Genomic DNA, 9,126 nt, shown 5'->3' on the forward strand with positions numbered 1-9,126 from the left:
ACTCAGGAGGCTGAGGCTGGAGGATCGCTTGAGCCCGGGAGTTCGAGGCTGCAGTGAGCCATGCTTGCATCACTGTACTCCAGCCTGAGCGACAGAGTGAGACCCTGTCACTAAAAAAACTAAACTAAACTAAAATTCCATTTGAAATGATGACAAAGTTTAAAATAAAATTCCAGCAGCTGTAGACCACCCTGTTTTCCCTAGGGGGCTTCCCAGACTGATTAGTTTGGGGTCAAGGGTACTTCACGGTCACCCGGGTGTGATGGGTCCTCCTCCCTAGGGCATGGATGGTTCTGGGAGGGCTGCAAGCTCCCTGGGTTGAGCACATGGAGCGGGTCCTGACCAAGCAGCTGCTGCGAGTCGGGTGCTATGTCTGGGAACAGCACTCTTCCTAGTCATATTATTTCTGTGTTGCTGTAAGAAGTCACCGTGGACTTGGTGGCTTAAACCAAAAGCTTATTTCCTTACAGTTCTGGAGGTCAGAGCCCTGACTCGGGTCTCACGAGGCTAAATTCAAGGTGTAGGCAGGACTGGCTCCTCCTGGAGGCTCTAGGGGAGAATCTGTTCCCTCGTCTTTTCCCACTTCTAGGAGCCGTTTCATCTCCTACATCATTCTAACCTCTTGCTGCTGCCTTTTTTTTTGAGACAGGATCTCACTCTGTGACCCAGGCTGGAGTGCAGTGGCACGATCACGGCTCACTGCAACCTTGACCTCGCTGGTCTCAAGCGATCCTCCCACTTCAGCCTGCCAAGTAGCTGGGATTACAGGCATGCGACACCATGCCTGCTTAATTTTTGTATTTTTGTAGAGATGGGGTCTCACTCTGTTGCACAGGCTGGTCTCAAAATCCTGGCTTCAAGCAGCCCTCCCTCTTTGGCTTCCCCAAGTGTTGGGATTACAGGTGTGAGCCCCTACTTGCTCCTGTTCTCACATCTCCCACCACCCACTCCTGCCTCCCTTACAAGGACCCTGTGACCCCATTAGATGCCCCTCAGCACCCTGGACAGTCCAGGATACTCTCCCCATCTCAAGATTCATACTCATGTCTGCAAAGTCCCTTCTGCCATAGAAGGTGACATTTTCATAGACGCCGGGGATTAGATGTGGACGTCTTTTGGGGCTGTTATGCAACCTGACACATTCTCCCTGGCTGGGCTGAGCTGGCTGAGCCTTTGGGGCGTGGTGTCCATGCTCACGATTAGTCATTTATTGAGCGCCGAATGTGTGCCAGGCACAGTTGTAGGTGCTTTGCTGGGACTGGTCCCTCAGCCTCACAGTCATTCTGCAGGGGCAGACTGGGCCCCACGGCCTGGTTCAGCCCCAGGGGTGCATTCTGCGTCATCCCGGGTCAGTCCCCTCCTTGGGAACACGGGGCTGATGATGGAGCCCCCTTGAGAGGGTGGCCTCAGTTAGTAACTCCCGAGTTTAAAGCTGGGAGGGCAGCCTGCCAGGTAGTCCCTGCGCCACCCTCGCAGGGCAGGGGCTGGATCCTGGCCGGACCCAGGAGGTTCTGGGTGCAGTTTAGCGTTCTCCCAGAAGGTGGCGCAGTGAAACCCTGGATGCACAGCCAAAACCAAACCCTGGGGCTGCCTCCACCCTGTCCCTGGGCACTGGGAAGGGCACTCACCCTAGAGACCCAGCCAGCCTCTGCTCCTTCCTTAGCCTCTGAGCAACGCACCCCAGCAGATGGCCAACCGACCCCACCTTCCAGTGCACTGGGCATCCCTCTGCCCCTGCCTGTCCCTAAAGCAGCTAAGCCATGGTGCTCACCTCTGGTCACTGCTCAACCCATCTATCCCCAAATACACTAAGATGGGCTCTCACAAGACGCAGAGAACACAGCACGGGGCAACCCAGGAGGGCTCCACGGAGGAGGCAGCGCTGCTTGAACTGGGCATCCAGACCCGAGTAGGGCAAAGGAGGCCCCTCAGGGGAGAAGCACCTGAAGGTGGATACAGCAATGATGGTGGGCTTCCTCCTTTCCCCTCCCTCTTCTCTTCCCTCCCTCCTTCTCTCCCTCCCTCCCATGAGGACGGCTGCTTCTGCGTGGAGTGAGTTCCTAGGCCACCACCCAGGGCTGGGCACTGCGGGAGGCCTGGGGTGGGAACTCAGTGTGTGCCGCTGGAGAACTCTGCGAGCCCATGGGTGTGACCTGGGCGGGATATCACTCTGTGTGACCCCCTTTGGGAACTGGGTTTTCTCTGCTGCCCACGGAGTTGACAGGGAAGCCAGGAAGTGGCCGCCGCAGCTCCCAGCTCCCGCTACTCTCTGAGCTGGCCTGGCTCCTGTGTACAGCTTGCAGCGGCCTGTGCCAGGGTGGGGCGGAGGCTGGGAGGGCAGGAGGAGGGCCTGCGCCCGGCGGCGGCTGGCTGCGGCGTGCTCCACGCCCTCACGCTCTTCTCGGGAGTTTGCGCCCCACACGGAGCTGTGGGCCTGGGCCGGGAGGGAGCCGGAGGCGTCCTCTTCTCCTCCCGCCTCGCTGCTCCGCCCCCCTCGTTCCTTCCCCAGGCCAAGGGGAGCTGACTGATGACCGAGGCCACCGCTGCTCCTCGGGCTGCCCGGCCAGGGCAAGGGGGCCAGGGGCTGGGCCAGGCAGTGCTCATGGACCAGAAGAGCCCCAAGTGGAAAGTGCTCCTTCCGGGTGAGTCCCCAGGGATGGCCCCACCCAGCGCCCTGGAGGAGCCGGGCGCAGGTCTTCGGACAGTGCCCAGACTTCCAGGACAGAAGACTGAGATAGGAAGGAGGGACAGAGGGCAGAGCTGTGGCTCGGTGAGGGTGTGCGTCCTGGCTGCAGGGGCTGCATGGGTGCAGATGTGGAGCGTGAGTGCTGAACCATGGGACAGTGACCCCAGGGACAGGCATAATGGCCCCAGTCTGAGCCCCAGTGCCCAGGCGCAGGTGTTAGGATTCTAAGGGGGCGTGGCAGGGCCTTGAGGCCACAGCTGACAGCCCTTTGGGCACTCCCTGGGCACGTCCCAGCTGCCCCTCCTGCTGGTACCCCTATTGTACTGTGCACAGACCCTTACTGGGCACAGCTGGCGCAGAGACTGGCACCAGACACCTGAGGGTGAGCTCAGGGTGCCTCCCATCCTCCCAGCACTGGGCCCCTGGGTACTAGGTGGCCCTCTGAGGTCACTGAATCCCACCCTCCTTTCCCATGGAGGGGGAAACTGAGGCTGCTCAGCAGCCCTAGACAGTGCCAGGTTTAGAACCTGGATGACCCTCTCCCAAGCTACCCGCTGCTTCTGGAAGTGAGAGGAAAAGGGCAGGAGGGGCTGGGAGAGGAGCCAGGCAGCCCTGGCTGCAGGAACGGGCAGAGAAGGAGAGGAAGCGTGCAGAGGGGGCTCTGCCTCTGCGGGGATTCCAGGAGGGCACAGGTGTGTGTAGCACAGGTGACACCAAAGCCCTGGCGCTCCTAGTTCCCTTACCAGGTGGGGTGCAAGGGTCTTCTCACCTTCTCATCGCTCCATGCTTCTTCCATCATGGCTGGTTTCACAGATAGCGCGGGACTGTGGTCCGGACCCTCCACTCCCTGGCTTGGGCTGTGGAAGATGGATTTGATTTCATTAAGAAGGAACCCCTGGCGGGCACGGTGGCTCGTGCCTGTGAGGCCAAGGTGGGCAGATCACTTGAGCCCAGGAGTTTCAGACCAGCCTGGGCAACATGGCAAAACCCCATCTCTAAAACAAAAAAGACAAATAGAAACCATTAGCAGAGTATGGTGGCTCATGCCTGTGGTCCCAGCTACCCAGGAGGCTGAGGTGGGAGGATCACCTTAGCCTGGGAGGTTGAGGCTGCAGTGAGCCAAGATCATGTACACTGTACTCCAACCTGGGTGACAGTGAAACTCTGGACTCTCTCTCAAAAAAATAAAAAAAAAGGAACACACTACCAAGTGGCAAGCACACATTAGCAAGTAATGTACACCCCATGCCCTTCTGCACGTGGGCTGGCTGCGAGGTAGTGAGCTCCCCATCCCTGACTGTATTCAAACAGGATTTGTGCAACCCGTCAGGGAGTCTTTGGAGGTCAGACGAGACCATATTCCTTCTGGGTCTTAGATTCCAGATCCCAATTCCTCCATGCGCCTCATCTGTACTGTAATGAGGACCCTAGCCACTGGGATTTAGTGAGCACTTACTCTATACCACGGTTCTTCACCACCCTCGGTGGGCACCAGTCCACCAAAGCCTCACCATACCCTGGGAGGTGGGCAGGCTCCTGCCCCTTGTTCCAGATGAGAAGGCTGAGGAGGAGGGGACAAGTGACCGCCGGTCAGCTGAGTCACAGAGCTGGGTTGCAAAGCCAGGCCATGTGGCACAGAGCTTTCATCCCGACCTCAGTTACAGGAAGTCCACCCATTAGGAAAATGTTCTCTAAATTGTGAGACGTGCAGAAGTTCTCCAGAATCACCCGCATGGCTTTGACTAGGAGGGCAGTGGGCTGTGGCCTTCTAGGCCCAGGTCCTCTGCCGGGACAGGCAGGTGTCAACAACAGCAACAGCCTCTGTGGCCATGGGAGGCCAGCTCCTCGTCCACCAGGATGGGTGCCAGGCGCGCGGTAGCAGTCCCAGCTGCCTCGAGGTGCTTCCGGGGATGGATCGCTCCATGCTGGGATCCTCCACTCTAGCGCGCTCTCCCTCCACCCCTTTGTCTCAAATAGCCAGGCTGTTGGGGCGCCTTCTCTGATGTCTTCTATCACGGGCTGTTTGTTTGAGTGTCTCTGGTGTCTTCTCTTGTCAAACAAAACAGACAAAAAATGGAAAGAAAGCAAGGGAGGGAAGAGCAGAGGAGGGGAGGGGACGAGAACTCCTCCCCGTCTGCTGCTTTCCAGCTCAGCCTGTCTCCCCATTTGTGAAGTGGGGATGCTGCGGCAGCTGCCTCCCGGGGCGCCTGGGAGGATGGGCTGGGGCACTATGGATAGCAGGGATTCAGTGACCGCATCGCTACTGCGTGTCCTCTTAGTCCGGAGTGAGTGTCTGGGAGGGCCACAGGAGTGCTGGTTGTAGCCTGGAAGAGTCCGCTCGGAGCAGGTGCTCCAGGGAGGTCCTGGAGCGAACAGGTGGGTGCGTGTGGGCGGAGGGACGAAAGTGTGAATGGATGAGTGCTGGCCGCCCTCTCCTCCCACCAGGCCTGGGGACCCTGGATCCCCGAGTCTGCCCAGGGCAGGGTGATTGTGCTCCTGCCCCACGGTGCCCCATGGTTACCACTGCCTTGGCAGGGCCAGTCTCTGTGTCTCCTTCATGAGTGGCAGGCTCCAGGCACCCGCCTGGCCTCCCTCCCCACTCCCCCCCGGCACTGTCAGGTCAACTCAGTGGCGCCTTACCCATCGCCCCACAGTGTGTGCATGTGTGTATGTGCATGGTCGTCCACGGCTGTCATGTTCACGTGCATCTGTGTACCTGTGTGTCTGTGTGCACATGTGGTTCTCAGTGTGTGTGCTGCTGTGTTGGTATGCACGTGTTGCCCTTGGTGTGTATTGTATCAGTGTGCATCGTGTGGTCGCGTGTGGCTCTCGGTGTGCAGTGTGTGTCAGTGTGCACTTGTGTGGTCGCGTGTGGCCCTCGTGCAGTGTGTGTCAGTGTGCATGCGTGTGGTTGTGTGTGGCCCTCAGTATGTAGTGTGTCAGTGTGCATGTCTGTGTCTGCGTCCATGTGCATTATTGTGTGCACATGTATGATTCTGTGTGTGTGGGTGTGTGTGGCTCTCAGTGTGTAATATGTGTCGGTGTGTGCGTATGTGTTTGTGTGTGTGTGCTCACGCACAGGCAGCTCCCAGTGTGTTCTGTGGTGTGATGTACAGGTCTCAGGGCATGTGGCTGCCATGGCCAGGCTGAGGGCAGTAGCGTGGAGACAATAGCTTTGGCAGCCAGCCAGGCCCATGACCCCGGAGGGAGTGGAGGGTGGATAGGCCCGGTGGACGCGTTTGAGCCTCTGGTTTGGCGAGGGCTGTGGAGGAGGGGAGGCACCCAGGCGGTTTCAGGATCCTTACCAACCTCCTCTTGGGCCACCTTCTGCCTCACTGAGGCCAGACAGGCCTCATCCTCTGTGGGGTGAAGACAGATGAGGGACAAGGACTCTCGTCACTCCTCCTGGCGATGGTGACACTGTTCCTTCCCTGTAGGGCCGAGGCTGTCCCAAGCACCTCTTTGCCCCCGAGTGTCATGGTGGAAAACGGGGCTGTGGCCCCAACATTCTGGGTTTCGATCCTGGTGCTGCCACTCCCTGCTGTGTGACCTGGATGAGCCACCTAACCTCTGTGCACCACTGCCGGCCACTAAGGGGAGTCAGCAGCCACTCACTGGCTGAGACTGTGGGGATAGAGTGAGTTGGGGTTCGAGGCCCTCAGGACACCCAGCTCAGGCTGTGCGAGCAGCCAGAACCCTGCCTGTCACTGTCACTCTTGTCATTGCTAATCCCCTTGCCTGGGAGCTTCTGGATCCCAGTGTCACCTCCCAGGCCCCAGGTGCCTTTTCCGGCCACCCAGAGCCCATGCCTTGGCCCTCCCACTTCCCCCAGGTGGGGAGCAATGCAGGAGTCTCAGGTGAGCAGGACCCCAGCCACGAGGGAGGTTCCCGCCTCATCCTCACCAGGCCCAGGGCGCCCATTAAGGTGGGACCCAGTCCAGGCCCCATATCTAGGAAGCAGCGGGCGTCACAAAGAGCCACAGCTGGGCGGTGCCAGTGCTGCTGGGGTGTGGGGCAGCTAGATGCCAGGACCCTGAGAACCCCAGGCCTGCCTGGGGCCATGCAGGGCTTAAGCGGTGGGTTTGCTGGTGTTCGACCAGGTATAGGGGCAGCTGAGGTGGAGACTGGAGTTTGGACACCTCTGACTCTGTCTTCCCTCGCCGGGCACCTCCCAGGCAGCAGCTAGAGCGCCATGAGCCCAGGCTGGGCCAGCACAGGCAAGGGAACTGCACAGGCCTGCCCGTCCCTCCTGGGGGCAGCTCCGCAGCTGCGCTGCCCACCTCCAGTACCCTGGCCCCTGTGAATCTCTCCCCTTCACCAAGTGGGACATGGGAAGGGAAAGAACATTTATTAAGTGCCTACTGCATGCCAGCTCTCGTGCGCATGTCAGCTCTACCATTCGCCTCATTTTATAGGTGAAGAAACTGAGGCCCAGAGAGGTGTGAGATTTGCCCCAGGTGTGCCGGGGGCCTGGCTGCAGCCTGCAGTTCTGAAGCTGGAATTCCCACAGGGAACCAGACCCCACACTGCGAGCTGGCTTCCCTCCTGCTACGTGGATTTGTCTTGGGCCTGAGCAACTGCCCTCAGCCCTCAGGGTCCCCACCCCCTCAAAGAAGGTGCAAACTCCAGGCTTCTCTCTTTTCATCCCCAGCCCAAACAAGCTCTGCACCCCCTGGCAAGCAGAACATGGTGAGATGGTCCGCAGAGAGACACAGGAACCAGACCCTGCAGGCACATCTGAGCGTCAGTTTCTGTCTCCGGGAAATGGGGATGATGGAGGAGCTCGACCTCGGTTAGGCCTGGGAAGGAGCCTGGGTTCCTGGCACGGTGTCCCTGCCTGTTAGGATTACCGCAGCGGTTGGGACCCTGCCCTTCTGCTCCCGGCCCTTTAGGGCTGGACTGGGGTGAGTTCGGTGGCTGTGCGGGCCGGTCTGGCCGCCTCCTGGCTCCTTGATGGCAGATTTGGGCACAGACAGAGCCTGTGGCCGGGTGGTGTGGGCAGAGTGGGATGAGGGCTCTGCCCTCCCTGCCTGCCTGCCGGGCGTGTGGTCCTGGCTGGGGACACAGGAACACAGCCCTGGCTCTGTTCTTGAAGTCGTGGGAGGCAGGCTGTCACCGCAGCGGCTGGGAGCTGGAGGCGAGCCCAGAGGGAGAGAGGACGCCATGTCTGTGCCCTCAGCCTTCAGCACAGGCCCTGCCAAGCCACAGGTGCCTCTGATACACAGAGGATGAGAGGGGCTCTGCTGGGCAGAGAGCAGGGGGCTGGGGCTGGTAGATGGAGGTGGGGGCTGTGAAGGGGAGGACAGGACAGCAAGGATTGCTGGGAAGAGACTGTGTCCATGGTGCCATAGGCCTCTCTGCACACCCCTCCCCACACCGCACAGATGGCCCCGCGTTACCCCACGGATCCTCCTGTTGTGCGGGTTGCACACTGCGCAGTCGCAGGCGGCCGTGTGGCTGGAGTTGCCCATTGTGAGTGACCCAGCCCTGCCTCCCACTTTCACCGACCACGTGTTGATTTTTGGTTCTGGAATTCTGATCACCTTTTTTTTTTATTGTAAGTCTGGAATGGTGACAGGATTGACGTGTGTGCACAGTTGTGGATGACAGGGTACCCCTGGTAGGCCGCACGTGGTGTGAGGATTTGGGGGCTGCAGGAAGCCGTTTCTGTCCTCAGGGGACAGGACATCTCTCTGTACATCTCTCTGGGTGTCTCACGCATCCCACTCTCCACGGGCATCTGTGCAGTGTCTGAACTGCAGAGTGCCATGCTGCACAGCCCCCAGTGGTTCGGGTCTGGCCTGTTCTCCCTCTTGGCTCCTGGCCCTCCTTGCCAAGAAATAAAATTTTTAACTCAAGGACTTCGGTTTGGGCTGCTGGCTCCCTCAGATCCCTGGGGAAAGAGATGTCAGTGGAAACCTCTCCTAACTGTGTGACCTTGGGCAGGTTACCTACCCTCTCTGTGCCTTCGCTGTCTATCTGAACGAAGGAGGGACTGATAGAATATGTGGTAGGGCCGGAGGCAGTTAAATGAGATGATGGTGGGGGCACTGTGAGAAGGAACAGTAAGCAAGCGTGAGCAGCGGTTCTTACCCCACGTGCCCTGGGCAGAAGCCACTGCTTCCGCTTTCCTGTGACACCTGGAGGTCCTGCAGGCAGGGGGGCTGGGGCTCCCCTCTGTTGTCCCCGGGGTTGGCCGGCACCAGGCCTAGCCCAGGATGAGCCCTGGTTTTGTAAACACGGGCAGGGTTGCAACAGGAGGCTCCCTGGGGGCGGCCTTCCAGATGGCCTGGCGTCCACACATACAGGAGCTGGGGGGAGGGCATGGACCCCCAACCCTCGTCCGCACCAGCCTCCACCTCCTGGTACAGGGGAAACCGCAGGGCCCGGCTGCCCCCCGGCCGCTCCTTGGGCAGCCGCTCAGCCTTATCTTGGCCTTC

The 9,126-nt window shown here is 59.7% G+C and overlaps 1 protein-coding gene across 1 annotated transcript in view; it reads left to right on the plus strand.

The window, feature by feature from the left end:
- Positions 1–2,206: 2,206 nt before the first annotated feature.
- GSE1 (Gse1 coiled-coil protein) overlaps positions 2,207–9,126 on the plus strand; it is a 320,022-nt gene continuing 313,102 nt past the window's right edge. The window contains exon 1 of the mRNA XM_011971472.1: positions 2,207–2,642. Coding sequence (XP_011826862.1) covers positions 2,528–2,642 — 115 coding nt within the window. The 5' untranslated portion in view covers positions 2,207–2,527. The remainder of the gene's footprint in view (positions 2,643–9,126) is intronic.

The sequence above is a fragment of the Mandrillus leucophaeus genome, unplaced genomic scaffold, assembly GCF_000951045.1.
Source record: "Mandrillus leucophaeus isolate KB7577 unplaced genomic scaffold, Mleu.le_1.0 Scaffold10, whole genome shotgun sequence".
In the NCBI taxonomy this organism is placed as follows: Eukaryota; Metazoa; Chordata; class Mammalia; order Primates; family Cercopithecidae; genus Mandrillus; species Mandrillus leucophaeus.